The sequence below is a fragment of the Centruroides vittatus genome, unplaced genomic scaffold, assembly GCF_030686945.1.
Source record: "Centruroides vittatus isolate TY-2023 unplaced genomic scaffold, ASM3068694v2 contig_19, whole genome shotgun sequence".
Taxonomy (NCBI): Eukaryota; Metazoa; Arthropoda; class Arachnida; order Scorpiones; family Buthidae; genus Centruroides; species Centruroides vittatus.
The window spans coordinates 6129241-6144758 of NW_027121169.1; the positions used below are offsets into that span (position 1 = coordinate 6129241).

The following is a 15518-nucleotide window of genomic DNA, read 5'->3' on the forward strand; positions in this document are numbered from 1 at the left end:
CATATATCGTTTGATGATGTTAACAATAACAACAATAATTACATAAATTTATCATCATTATAATCACAATACTCACTTAGAAAATCATAATGGCACGTGATAATCAATCATACAATTTTTTTTTCTGTTTTGTTAATTAAATTATTATTATTATATTTATTTTTATTCAAAAGAACACACATTAAAATATTTTGTTTCGATCCTTTGAATACAATTAACAGTAATTATAACGACGTTAAGGAATTTTAACTAACACGTAACATATTGATTGAATGGGTTGACCCCACAGATTGTCTGCCAAGGTGTTGGTGCAAACAATATTTTTTTGCATACCTTTTATAGTTTTAAAATTATAATTAAAGTATATAAATTAAAATTTATTTTTTCTAAAATTTTAAAACATCTTTATAATTTTTAAAAATTTTTAAATATAAGTATATAATTTTTTAATAATTTCTGTACATGTGTGCATTACGATCCTGTTTGCAGAGGATTTTTGGTAGAATTCGAGAGCTTCAATCTGAGAAATTGTATAAGAAAAACTTTAAAATATGGATAAATTTCCTTTATACTGGATTTATCTATTAAAAAGTTGAAGTTTTTTGTCTCAAAAATATCAAATTGTCAACCATATTTGGTCAAACAAAAATGGCTGACAGCTTGGTTGAACGATACAAAAACATTTTAGAAACGTAAATAAGGTTTAAAATATCTGAAATGATAATAAATTTTTATACTAAATACTTAAATTTTCAATTAAATTGCATTATTTCGGAATATTTTTTAATTATCTTTCTCACAAACTTCTTAGAAAGTAGCTTCACCCCATGTGAATTCATTTTAGGAAGACCGGTTTTAACAATTATTTCTCTATTAAATTCAATTAAATTTTAAACTGAAACATCAATTTTAGCTTTAAATTTTTGAATAAATAAGATAAACTGAATAAAATTTAAATTTTGAAACCTTTTGGATAAGTTAAGGCAACATATGTGACAGTGCATGACGTCATCAAACCATATAAATGCATTACAGCATCTTAATAACATAAAATTTAGACATTTTTCCAGTAAGATTGCTTTACATTGCGTGTTCTTGAACATTTATTCATCCTTTCTGTAACATTGAACAACTTCACGTACAGTGAGCTCGATTAATACTGTGCAATACTATCGGCATTGCGGTATAGAAGGATATCATACTATAGAACACACTGCAGACTGCCTAACTGCATAACCATCTCCCTCTCCTGAATTAAATTCTGGTGGTTCTTCAATACTCCCTGTCCTGCTCAATGATTCTGCATGGGTGAGCCTCTGGGATCTTGGTAAAAAGTCTAGTTTCCTATCGACTTCCTTCGATAGGGCTTGAGGAGAAAGTAACTGTGGAGGCAATTGATGTTGGGTGTATTCCGGGAAGCACGCAAACATGCTCTGTTGTTTCTTTAATATTTTATGCTTGGGTAATTTTGGCTTGGGTTGCAACGCCAGACCTTCACCTAGAGGAACGTTGCGCCGTCCTATTGAACCATCCCAAACTGTTCCTGCCAAGTGTAGATGTTCTCTAGAGCCAAATGGTGAAGGTACTCTACGAAAATCTTCTAGACTCGCTGCTATGTCGTGTTTTGGTGATGCAGATCGCATGTCCCAATAGAAAGAATCGAAAGACTGCTCCCTCTTCAGGTTACCACGAAGGAGGACCCTCTTCGGTACTACTCCTCTCCATGAATGACCTTATTAGAAAAATTTAAATATCAATTTATAAACATCAAATTTAGAAAATAAAAAAACTTACTCGGAGTTTTCGCTTCTTCAGTAACAGGTGTACCTGGAGGAAGATCTAGAATCAACCCTTTGCTTGGGTTATTGTGAAGGCGAAGTATCGACAATAGCTGATTGTTAGTTAATTGCATAACTAAATGGCTGATATTTAAAGGAGTTACCATGTTAACAAACGACATATGCATATCCAACATGGCGATTCTTAATCCCGTTTGAACATTCCATAACTGTATCGTGTTATCATCAGAACCTGGAAGCATTAAAATCATAAGAAATTTAATTACTTGGTCATTGTAGCCTCTTTAATCATGCACGCGATCTCTAGTAGTTGGCGATAAAAATTGAACGGGTTTTCTATGGGAAAATCTTGAAAAAAAAAAAAAAAAAAAAAATGAAATTCTCGAAAACGGAAATAGAACCAGTCTTTTCGTTTGAATTTTAATTAAGTTAAAAGAAGAATTAAATAGGATTCTAATGCAGAAATGTCTAGTCCTAGCTACTTCCGTTATAGAGAATTTCCGAAAAAGATTTTTCCAAAGAAAAAGTATTAAATTTTAATGCCATCTGCTGGAAATCGCCTGCATAACTTAAGACTATTACAAGCAACCATAACGGAAAGGATATATTCACACCTGATATGGCAACATTTCCATCAAGTGTAAGTTTTACTGATTTAACTCCCTCTCTATGCCCACGTAATGTAAACGTATCATTTCCTGTGTTCATATCCCATACGATAAGGTTGCAATCCATAGAACCAGATACGACAAGAGATGGACTGTATGGCGCCACAGCAACACACGTGACAGGTTGTTCGTGTCCGACTAAAACCTGTTAAAATTATGAATAAAAATGCTCATAGATGCTACAGAAACGTCAGAAACACAGTGATCCTACCTGAGTTAGTTTTGCAGTTGCCACTTCCCAGACTTTCAACGACATATCTTGAGAGCCCGTTACCGTAGTTTGGCAATCGTAAGTAACCGTGTAACATAAAATGACATCACTGTGACTGACAGCCTTTTCAGAATCCATATCTGTCACCGGCCAGAATCTCAAGCTAGTAAGGTTGTATAGGGATTGTAAGGTAGTGTAAGGCAATGTGGTGGTAACTAGTAATGAAACTTACCTATTGTCGTTCTTTCCACCTATAGCAAACACCATATTGGCATGTAGAGTAACTTGATTATGTGCCTTGTTAGCCATCATGAGTTGCACACCCGAATCAGCTTGCCACACTCTATGATTTCCTTGGATATCGACAGATAATACCCTACGACTGTCTGATGTAACTGCGACTGCTATTATTTTATACTGATGTTCCTGGTAGGAAGAAAGAAATATTGAAGCAAAAACACTCTTTCAAATGGTAAAATTCAATTTAAGGCACGCTTAAAACTTATTAGCATTATAATAAATTGGACAGGGATGAGAAAAATTAAGTTCCTTTTTTGCAGTCTTTCCATCGCTACAGGCAAAATGTACTTGAAAAATTAATAAGAATTTTTAGCCTGAAGATATTCTTTGATTAAATTATTAACTGATTATATTCTTCAGGTTATAATCGATTCTCATAAAGTAACGTTAGCAGCAGTCTAAAATATTCAAAGTGTGATAGGAGTCGACAATCCGTATGATCAGCAATTCTGCTCTTTATCCGCTTTAACAAATCGGCTTAAGGTATTAAAGAAGATTGTGCATGAGTAATTTAAAATTTAAAGTCTCTTCTTACCTTAAAAGTAGAGACTACAAGTCCTAGAGTTAAGCCCCATACGCGAAGTGTTAAATCTTCAGCACTAGATACCGCAAATAAGCCGTTAGGTGCGAACGCAACGCATGTGATGGCACCCGCATGTCCTTGAAGGCTGTTATGTAACTCAGAAGTGCATAGCTGCCAGATATTAACCAAACCATCTCTAGAGCCTAAAAAATAAAATTAAAACTTATCTTCAAGCAATAAGTAGATTGAGAACAAGAACAAAGTACAGTATTTACCTGTTACTGCCATGCAACCATCACGTGAAACTGCTAAACAGGTAATGGCTTCACGATGATTCTTTAATTTTCGGCTTTTTGGCTTTGGTCCCATGTCCGTTTTTCTATAAAAATTCCATACCACAACCTTACAACCTCCTGCGGTTATCAAGAATCTATCTTGGTCCTGTGACTATAATTGACACCCCTTTAACTTTTAGATTCGTCAGAATTGGTTTATATGAAAGAATCTTACCAAAATATCCGTAACAGGATCCACGTGGGCCGATAATGTCTGTAGCAATTGAGCAGAATGAATATCAAACACGTAACATTTCCCATTAGAGCACCCTATGACACATCTACAATTATCTCTTGCAAAGCAGAGGCTGGTTACAGAATCACTGTACCCTACCAAACAGTGAATGTCCGATCCAGTTGTAAGTGATTTCACGTGTACGGTATTATCTGTACATGCCACTAGTAAGAATGTACTATCGCTTGATATATTCATTTTTGACACCGAAGAAGATATATTGATGGTATTCAGTAACAAAAAATCATCGAGGCTCCATACGCAAATCGTTCTATCATAAGAACCTACAGAGGAATTTGGATCATCTTAGAGAACTAATAATAATAAATTTAATTTTTTAAATTACCTGTGGCAAAAATATCATCTTCACTGTTAAAGGAGATGCAGGTAACAGCTCCTTTATGACACTCCATGCGTCGAATGACTTCTCCTGTCGTTAGCTTCGCTACTATAACAACACCAGTTTCGGATCCACTAATCACAATTGTTTCGGCGTGGTTAATGGTAACGCTCAGTACTTCACTTGCATGATGACTACAAAATATTATAAAACCGTAATTTACATCAATAACACATTTTATGAGTTAAAATATTGCAAAATTTTTACTTAAGACGATGCTTAATCTTTCCACTACTCGTTTCCCATATGATAACATCGAAATCTTTAGAACCTGAAGCAAACAGGCGACCAGAAACAGACATGTACATGCAATTGATGGTATCTTTATGACCTATTTGAAAATTTTAATTCTAAAATAACTTCTTTAAAATTTAAATAAACAGTCAAATTGTGCTATTTACCATCGAAACTCCTGACATCATTCTTTGATGCAAGATGATACATTTGTAGCGAATTTTCCTGGGTGCTACATATAATATACTGGCTATCTGGGGTGGTTACCATATGAGTTATCTGTTTAGGACAGTTTAGTATTGTGGCTTGAGGTGGAAGAACCAAGTTCAACCAGTTTGTAAGTGGTATAAGAAGTTGGGAGGTGTAGTTGTTGCACCAGTTCAGAGCGTTCTCCACTAACTTGTTTAAAATTTCGGAAGTGCCGTCTATACTTGAAAAAATTTAACTTTACGTATCGATGAAAAGTTTTTTCTGCTAGTTCTATTATAAAATCGCTACCTGAAAAAGGCTTTATCCAGTTCAGAATTTCTGTGGCTAATTGTTGAGGATCTTGACTTAATACATCAACTGATAGTTTAGTCATTTGGTACAACACTTCGACTTCCCAGTCTAAAAACTAAACAAAATACTTCAAGTAAAGGATCTTCCTATTTTCGTTTAAGATATTAATACACCTAAATATATTCTGACATACCTTGCATCTAACAATCTCCAGTAAGCTGCGAACGTAACTTATGGATGCTCCTTTAACAGCAGAAAGGAGGAAGTCGAAATTGCATATTGCATCCGTCTTCAACTTCTGATAATCCCCTGATGAGGAGATTGTAATTAAAAATTCTCGTAAGGATAAACAATTTTCAGAATTAATTTCTTATAACTTCTCTTTGCCTCGTTGTAAATATAACTGACCACTTAGGAGCAGGTGGATCCACAATTCATCCACTTCTCTCAACATATCCGACCAGTCATCTTTCTTCTTTAATTTCATGGAATCTTCCAGAACTAAAACATTACCCTAGAAAAAATAAATGCGTACATTTAATAAAATATCCTTTAAAAATTTCTAGAATTATTGTACTATAACAGCATTCTAGATTTAAATTTTCTAGTATTTTCTAGACTTTTTTATTAATTTCCGAATTCGCGAAAAATGTTTAAAAATTATAGAATTTTTAAAAATTCTATAAATTTATCTAGAAATAATATTCTAGAATTCTTTCTAGAATTCTAGAAATATAATTTTAGAATCCTTTTGAGATATCTATAAGAACTAATTGCTTTAAAAATTACTAAATCTACTAATCTTTCAAAAAATGCTGTATGATAATTTAGATTATTAAAATTGTTTCATAAATGTATTAAATTCGAAACTTAATTTTAGAATAACTAGATTATATACAAATGTCCATACATCATTAAACTTATTTCATGATATATAGATTTTTAATATGTGGAAAATTATAGTACTCAGCTTTTAAGGATCGTTTAGAAATTTTCTAGACTTTAATTCTATAATTCTAGAAATGTTCCAATATGTGTCCTTGATTTAATTTAAAAGATATGCTCTTGATTTTAATAGTGTCTTGCCCTTGTACATCATACTTTTCCTTATAACAACAATCGTGCAGGTCATCTATGTAACCTCATTCATGGGAAAATTTTGGAATTGAATTCACGTCAGTTGCGGTCTAGATCGAAAGTTCTCATATGGTTAATAGTCTGGACTTCCTGCCTCTAAGCTTTCCATATATGGTCTTGATTTTCATCTATCTAATACCGTTTACGAGATTCAGAATGGACAGACAGATAGACGGGCGAAGGTGGGTGTTTATAAGTATACAATTTTTTCAAATTGCAGCCCAATGAATAGATTATTAATTATATTATTATTAAACTTTCTATATTATCAATGTAATTCTTTCAAAAAATTATAGAAAAAGTAATTTTTATCAATTTTTTCTATAATTCTAGAAAAATGTAGCAAATTTAAGTTGTTTTTCGTGTGTATTTTAAAATATAAAATATAATTAGGACATTTTAGTTACGAGAAAAACTTCCTTGAGGGTATTTTCAACCGTGTTTCAGAAATGAAATTAATATTCTACAATTATTTATAATTTTTCTTTAAAAAAAATTTATTCTAGAACAAGTAGAACCGACTAAAAATATTTTTCTCAAGAATCGAGTATTCTCTGAATATTTACTTTTATAGAACTAGTTAGAGTTTGGTCTTAAAAGATCTCATTTGAATTGAATGGAAATGTCATAATAAATTTTTTTTCTAGGACTGGAGAGAATTGTTTGACAGAAATTTTTCAACTAGAACAGTTCTAGAAAAATTATTATAAGACAATTTTAGAAAATTGTAAAAATTGTTTAAAATTTCTTTAAGAAATTGATATTCTAGAATTCCTGTAAGAAAATTACACTATTCTAGAATCATGCAGAATTACTTTGAATTATTTATTTTTATTTGTAGAAAATTAAATCCTATTCTAGAATTGACAGGGAATAAAAGTACAGTGTATAATTAAGTTTCAAATTTTCTCAGGAACTGTAAATACGGCGGTATTTACAATCTAACCTGTTGATGAATTTATATTACTATACATTAAGCGTAATTAAGGACAATTAATTAAAAAATTAATTGTAATCCTTACAGAAGTCTTGACTTTCTCTTCTTTCTGCATAAGGTATCCTAAGTGAAAGGCACTAGATAAATCCACGTGGCACATTCGAGCGTTTTCAGGATCGGAGAGGTAGCGTTGTTTAACACCATTTGTGATTGAACGATGGCTCCAATGAAAGTAAGGCCTGTTATCCACATAATACTCCTTCAGAAGCACCCCTAAACGTAGACGAAAACAGATTTTTTCGCATTATTAAAAGTTTGAAGAGAAATACACGATCGATAATCGTTGATGTTTCACCAATATGCAGCATTGATGGATGCGTGCCAAGAGATAAATTCTCAAAAGCTTGCTACCTAAGGGATACAAAATTCTATTATTTTCATTCTTACACGACTATAAATCTTCCAAAAAGTTCTTTTTTCATACATTTTGGACAAAAAGTTTCTCATTTACTTAAAAAAATAGATATTTTTTTAGAAATTTCAATAGTGTCAAAGCTAAAAAAACTTGGATGGATTAGTGATTTTCTGCAATGTAAGTGGACAAATGTAATTATTCGGAGTATTTTGCCGTATTTATACTCTAGAATCGTCTTCCTCTAAGAAAATTATATTCTAAAATTAGCTGTAGGAAGGCAAATTTTAATGTAAAAAGTGTTAAGTTGAAGTATGTTATATTGTTACTAAGGTAGATTTGGCTAAAATCGCTTATTTTTTTGCTAGAAATGGGCTGTTTGAAGGGGAAAAAATCTGAAATTACTCATGTTTTTATCACTATTTTCTTGTAAGAAATTAAATATTTCAATATTGTTGGTAATACTTAAAAATTAGAATAAATTTAAATATATACAAATACATTAGTGATTTATCCGGAGGGAACGAATGTAGGGTATTTAGCTGTAGGGAGGGAAATATTAATGTCATAAATATCAACTAGACATATTATATTATATTGTTACTAAGATAGAACTGGCCAAACTTACTTATCTTTCTTTAGAAGTAAAGATTTTTTTTGAAAAAGAAAATTTGACGTCAGTCAAGTGAAGTTTGTTCTTTTATCACTGTTTCTCCTGTGAGAAAATATGTCTTGATGTTAATAGTTTCTGATTAGAGGAGACGATATGAAGTTGTGAACGATGATAAATTACGACAAGATACAAAATCGAAGCTATGATACAGAATAAATCAGCGATGACACACGTTGTCGATCGGAAACAAAGAACTAGAGTAGAGATTGATAACAATTTGACGCAGCAAAGTACAGGTTTAGCAACAAATCATGTAGCAGGATCAGAAATTTGAAAAAATAATAAATGGAAAATTCACTTAACAAATAAAGAAAGTTACATAAAAGATCAGTAAACAACGTATAATCTTATAATCTGTAAATCTATATGCGGAACCAGAGCATCATCCACCACTTTATCTTTGATCAAGTCAAGAGAGAAAGGATTTTTCAATAAAAACTTGTTTATATTATGGAAATTGTTTCATAAAGAGGTTAGCAATGATATAACATTTTTTATATTTTTAAATGATTATTTTTTTATCGATTTAAAGAGCTGTAACTCGAAGTAAGTGATGTTTGATGTTAATGGTCGAGACTTTTAAAAAGTTTTTCTATTGCTTTTCTTTCAATATCACAATACAAATGTTTGAGGTTCAGGAAGGCAGCTATGTTTGAAACCATATTGACATTCGATATCTAACAGAAGTGGAAAGTTGATGGCATTTTTCATGACCTTAGAAGAAGAAGAATTTTTTCGTCCAGTGATAATGCAATAGGTCGATATTTTGGTATAAAGGATTGCCTACAGTTTTTTTTCCTAATGGAACGTTGGCCACTTTCCAGCAATTGTGAACACGAAAATATATATAAAAAATCGTTGGAAAAGTAGAAAAATATAGTAGAGATAGGCGTTGTTACGGTTTGATCTTATAACTCTTTTTTTCGATATTATTCTGCACTTTACGTAATAGGAAAAAGTTGATATGGAAGAATAGATTTTGATGCTGATGATTAATAATTTTCAGGGTGTTTCTGACAGTTTTATGTTGGTTTGATCTATCAAGAAGAAGTGTGAGGTGATAAAAGATAGTGAAATTTACTCCTCCCCTATTTACAGTAGAGGGAAAGCATTAAAGAAAGTTAGATCTATAAAGAGCCGTTTCCTATATAAAATTATATAAAAATAATAACTTTGCTTCATTCTATAATAGTTGAAAGTAGGGAAAATTTAATAAATTACTGAAAAATGTAATGGAAAAGTTGATGAAGTTGTCATCTTCTTGCTTCGTAACTAGTAAAAATTTAATAACTTTAATTTTCAATCTTTTTCTCTAACTTCTGAGGGTTATTAATAAGTACTTTATACAAAGAATATGCTCAAAATATTAATCTATATGAATATAAATGAGTTACAAGTTGAGAAGAGATCTAAGAGAGGTAACATGAGTTAAATTACTGCTAAACTAGCTTAATTTAAACTTAAAATGACGCCAGTTTTGAGTAATTAAATATATTTAAACTAATTAAATAGTGATTAAATTCAATTAATTTTAGAAAATATTAAGATATTTTGATGTAATTTAGTAATCTTTTATACATAATTCTCCGTGAAAAGATAGGAGGACACGTGTTGGTAACAATCATCTCTGGAGGTTTATAGTAGGGTCTATCACAGGTCCTCCATCATCCAAGCAAATATGGTCCAAACAAAATTTGTTAGGGGGCCCATAATTCTTATAGGTGATACATAAGAACAGAATTTCTATTTAGAAGAGGAGGAGCGTTAACTAAGAGAAGAAGAGTTACATCTTTAGTATGTCGAAAATGCCTAAAAACTTATTTATGTCTATTAAGTCTGAATAATTTAAGATCTTAAAGATAATTTAAACATATTTTTGATTTAATTCTGCTTAAACAATCAGAAAAATTGGTTAAAATTTTCTAAAAGTTAGTAAACATTTATCATGGATTAAACAGAATTAAATCAACATGGAAAGCATTTAAAACTATTTAAACCGGATTAAATAGTAATAAGCTTATGGAACCATCGAATTTTGATAGGTTAAACAGCTTAATATACATTAAATTCCATCGACTGCCATTAAACGAGTTAAAACTTAAATGCGATTCAATAAATAACGGAATTTAATCAATTAATTTTATTTAAATAATAAACTAAACGTTTTAAAATAACAAAAATTTATGATAATGTAAAGTATTTTTTTAAATATTTTACGTTAATTTAACTGAAAAATTATCTTGGAGAAATCCATTTAAACCGATCGATAGAAAGGATAGCATCATCTGACACACGTATAATGAAGGAATTTATGAAAAATTCCTGCACTTTATTAATCGTTTCAGCATTCTTACGTGAAAAAGATTGAAAATTCTTCACAATACAGAAATTTACTTACTCATATCATTCTTAATACCGAGCCAAACAGTTGAAGAAAAGTCTGCTTTCCTGTTATCTTCGTAATTGCTACACGGAGGACCCTGATACTCTAAAGAAGACAAAAGTTCCAAAATTTCTAACTCTCTCAAGCCAAAATTGGTGCATGTTAAGTAGCAGGCTATTTTACGCACGGGTACGGTCCCGTGTTTATCTTCAATATCCTTTAATATCGAGAATGTCAATTGTTCGAGTGTCTGAGGGACATCACTGTCTTGTATGTCCTTCCAAGATGTCCATTTTTTAGCTTGATGCGAAAGTAATTTGACATAAAGAGGGCATATGAAATGTTCTGGCAATCTTCTCTTCACTTCTTTCCATTGTTCGGGTGTCAAAGCGTATCTATCATCCTTTAAATTAGATTGAAGCATGCTTGATGCTGAAGTAGTACTAAGAGATGATAAGTAGACGTAAGCGTCAGCTGATGATAATCGAGATTTTAATAGTGACAATACGTTTGAAGATTCTTCGGCTACTGAACACACTATGTGGACGTTGCTAGGGAGGTTCCATGGTAACCACCCCAAAATGGCGGCTTGGTTATTAGTTGCTGATCTAAGTTCGTGTAGATCATCAAGAACGATGATAAGATCGCTGGTAGTTGTCTCGACCATCTTTAACAAGTCTTGAAACCAGATGCTCAGCTTTCCCAACTCGTAACTGTAGTGGTGGGGTGTGATTTCGAAGCCAAAAACTAGACTTATATGAAGACACAAGTTCCTTAAAAGCTCAGGGGTGAATGTAGAGCACGGGCTATGACCCACATGGCGTATTATTCTAACTACATCGCTCCCTATCCACTCTGTAGTGTACATGAATACCTGAAACGGTAACATTTATAAACTTTGTTAGGGGATAAGAAATTATATAAAGAATTTAATACTCACTCGAGAGAGGAGGGTGGATTTTCCGCATCCTTCTTTACCATAAATTATAATAGGAGTGTGACGCAATCTTTCTTCTTCTCCTAGTACTAGCTGTTGAATTTGTAATAGAGGTCCATAGTCACTATCCAGGGATTGAGATACACCTAATACTTTTAAGTATCTCCTACTGTTGCATAAATGTGTCTGAGATTCTCTCACCACCTCCTGTTTACAACGCAACAATTTAAACACTCTTTTATTAATGTTTTACTATTTTTCTTTATATACGCGTTAATTATAGAGAAAAACAATATTATTGTGCTTTAAGCAGTCTTAAGTGGCGCTCACTTATCTATATTTATAATAAAGCAAGGATAAAGTAGGTAATGATATTCTCTCCTTTATCCTTGCTTGCCTAACAACCATAGAAAGGTTTACAGAAATATTGCAGTTTAAAGCAGTTTTTATATAGAATTATGGAATAAAATAGGATTATTATAGATAATTATGAACTATATTGCATATAGAAGGATAAAATTAATTCCTATCTAAAAGATCTATTGACTCATCATGAATAGCTCCATAATTTTCTACAGCTCTTAGGAAATCGCAGGAAATGTTCGTTTAAAAATATAAATGATACATTAAAAAGTTAATTTTAATTTTCTTCAAAAAATGTATTGTTTCTAATAATATATTATCGTATATTCTCTTATGTTACCATAAGATATGATGCTTAGGATGCAGCATCTTAGAAAATTCTGGAGACAAACCTTAAAATTTTATCAATAAATAAGATTAAAATCATGCATTTTCTACTTAAAAAATCAAAATGTCATGTCTCCGAAATCTAATTTTAATTTAAAAAATTCACGCTGAAAATGTTGCTTAGGCTAATGCATCTTAGAGAATGCTGAGGTTGAAGATTAACATTTTATCAATGAAGTTGATTATAATTATATATTTTTATCTATGAAAAACGAATTTTTAAGTTTTCAAAATTAAATTTTAATTAAGGAAATCGACTTTTCAAAGCACATACCTGAACAGCTTTTCTTACATGAGGTGGAAAAGTATCCCAGTTGGGAGTAATGGCCGTGGTTTCATCGATCATAGTTTTTAAACAGTTAACAATAACTTCTCCGAATTTTTCCAGATACCTTGCATGCTCTTCCTTTTCCGGATTGATGAATCTATCTTGGGCATTCACACTAACCGGCAGCAATCAAATTATTTTATTTAATTTTACGAGATTTTCTAATTTAAAAAGTTTTTACCTGAAGTAATGAGTATTTCTTCTGTTAACTGAGATCACAATATCATCAATTAGTGATTGAAGACCATTGAAGCTTTCTTCTTCTGAATTATCATCTTGTAAATCTTATAAATAAGACGATAAATTTTAAGCTTAATTTATAAACTCGATTTTTTAAATTAATTTTTAAGCACTTTCTTACCTTCAAATTGTCGTACGATGCATAAGATACGGTGTTGAGCTGTGTTTGATAGTTTTAGAGCATGAAGTAATTGTGCATGGACTCCTAAAGAACATAAAATTGATCAAAATCCTATCAGAGATGCTAATTTTATTCAATTTATTTTGTATTAATTTATATTTTTATCGTGGAAAACCATTTATAATAATGCTAAACTTGCCACTAAATTTAAGAGTTTAAAATGATGTTCATTGCTCTTAAAATGTAACGAAATGGGTTAAAAATTCCTTATAAATGTTTAAAACTTACGTAAGAAAATCCGCAGTCAATTGAGCAAAAGATGTGCTTAGAATTAACTAAAAACAAACCTGATAGAGAATATTTTCTGTATACTTCCTCACTAATTCGTTCCTCGTCTTTAGCAATCCTCGCTCCGTAACGAAATATTGTAGAAAGTTGTTTTTGTTCATCTATCCAACCACGTACATCAGAATCCTGTTGAATTCTGTTACAATTATAGGACCTCCTACGGAGTTAAAATTAATCGTAAGTGGCCAACAGCATTCTCATTTCTTCCACACAACAATAGATACGTTCAGAAAGTAATGAAAGTGAGTTATATCCCTCCTCCACTTTACCTTACACTCCACTTCTTGTACTTGCTGTGAATGGATTGTAACACGTAGGCAGCAGGAACTATGTTGTTATTAACTGCATACCATTGATCGAGGGTTGAAGTATCTAAACCAGCTTCAGCAGCTGCTTCGTATATGGCACTATATTCAGTAGCTTCTACGGATTTAGGCAATGGATAAGGCTTGTACTTGGAACCAACGAGGCACTAATTAATATAAAGGAAATTAAGAGAATCTCCATCTCTTCCAGCATCCGGTATGAGGAAGAGACGTTTACCAAGAAGAAGCATCCGAAGGAAAGACGATGGCATTCTTCAATTTCTTGTAATTCTTGATGGAAAAGATTTGGATCTAAAGTTGAATCGACGTCGTTACCTTGCTGACAATCTAATAATTCCACGTCTATTCCATTTGCTGTGCAGTGACGCTGTAACTCTGGCAGCACTACATCGTGAAGATGTCTTCGTTCCTGTTCGAATTCTAAAAATAATTTTAAAAAGTTAAATATACCAAATTTAAAAATAGATTTTAAAAATAGAGCCATTTTTAATCTTTTTAGAATAATTTTAAGCTTAAATCATCAAAAAAAAAAAACCTTTGAGAATCGTCTTAAAATACGTGAGATTTTAGTTTCTCAAGCTTGGAAAATTGTAATTTTCTCTTATTTTTAATTTAAAAAATAAATAAGAATAAAAAATTATTAATTTCGACGTTTAAATTGAATAAAATACTGTTCATATAATAGCTAAAAACGATTGTAACAAGAATTAAACAATACTACTGTAGTAGTATTTTACTTTAGAGTTATTGAGTTTTTTTTATGAATAATTAAAGAATTTAATTGTATTTTATTGTTACTGACCTGATTTTATTGAAGCTAAATATATTTTTAGAAGTTTCGAGGGGGGATCTGGCACGCTAGTGACGTTTCCATGCAATATCGGTTGTAACAAATCGTCCTGATATAGAGGAGAATAGGCCATTTTCTGAAGATGATAATGAAAATCACATTTTTTATCCTGTAACAGATTAAAATTTAAAGTTAGGATGATGCTATTTTAATATTAATACTTTAATAACAAGTAAAATATTTATGAAGTTTGACCCCACTCTATATATGATACGTGATCCCTTTTCTCCCCACTACCTAAACATTTAACAATGAAAATTTAATAGTATTAATGCCCTTGATATACAAATCTACTTGCAAAATTTCAGAAAATTTTAACAAAAGGCATAGGAGTTATTAAGCTTCAAATTGGGTAAACAGCTAAAAAAGTAAAAATATGTAAATATTTTCTAAGAAATTACATTTATATTTTATTTATTTATTAAACACTAAAATAGGTTTTAAAAATGTATATCTTAATGCTAATTCTGTCACATAAAAGTAATTATATTTGAAGATAATGAAAGTTAAGTGTTATGTGAATTGTGATTTTCTTAGAATTAAAATTTAACAATTTTATTTAATAGCTTATATATTTGGGAATTAATTATTATCTAGGTATTATCTTTCACTTAATTAGAATATAAGCTGCTTAATTAATTAAGAAGGTGATAATGCTGTATTGCTCGAAATAAAAGTGAATAAAATAAGATAAAAAATTATTTCTAGTTGTTTTTGAAGCTTTTATTTGATGTTTCTTTGAAGCTTCCTTTCTAAACTTTCTTTTGAAGCTATTTAATCATATAAACTAAATTAAGTTTACTCAAAAAGTAAAGTAAATTTTTAATAAGATATTTTATAAAAAAAATCCACTCGTAATTGATCTCTAGA

General features: G+C 31.0%; 1 protein-coding gene across 1 annotated transcript in view; it reads right to left on the reverse strand.

Annotated features, from left to right (window-relative positions):
- Nucleotides 1–363: 363 nt before the first annotated feature.
- The window catches only part of LOC136970207 (protein qui-1-like), a 46245-nt gene continuing 31090 nt past the window's right edge, over nt 364–15518 (reverse strand). Inside the window, exons 2-25 of the mRNA XM_067264630.1 lie at nt 14601–14757; nt 14016–14218; nt 13742–13944; nt 13472–13629; nt 13125–13208; nt 12945–13047; nt 12710–12878; nt 11689–11892; nt 10764–11622; nt 7366–7553; nt 5615–5720; nt 5400–5515; nt 5204–5321; nt 4873–5130; nt 4679–4802; nt 4418–4605; nt 4012–4355; nt 3777–3948; nt 3514–3704; nt 2911–3104; nt 2679–2841; nt 2414–2612; nt 1795–2031; nt 364–1732 (exon numbers count right to left, since the gene is read on the reverse strand). Of these exons, the coding sequence (XP_067120731.1) occupies nt 1197–1732; nt 1795–2031; nt 2414–2612; nt 2679–2841; nt 2911–3104; nt 3514–3704; nt 3777–3948; nt 4012–4355; nt 4418–4605; nt 4679–4802; nt 4873–5130; nt 5204–5321; nt 5400–5515; nt 5615–5720; nt 7366–7553; nt 10764–11622; nt 11689–11892; nt 12710–12878; nt 12945–13047; nt 13125–13208; nt 13472–13629; nt 13742–13944; nt 14016–14218; nt 14601–14721 (5238 nt within the window). The 5' untranslated portion in view covers nt 14722–14757 and the 3' untranslated portion in view covers nt 364–1196. The remainder of the gene's footprint in view (nt 1733–1794; nt 2032–2413; nt 2613–2678; nt 2842–2910; nt 3105–3513; nt 3705–3776; nt 3949–4011; nt 4356–4417; nt 4606–4678; nt 4803–4872; nt 5131–5203; nt 5322–5399; nt 5516–5614; nt 5721–7365; nt 7554–10763; nt 11623–11688; nt 11893–12709; nt 12879–12944; nt 13048–13124; nt 13209–13471; nt 13630–13741; nt 13945–14015; nt 14219–14600; nt 14758–15518) is intronic.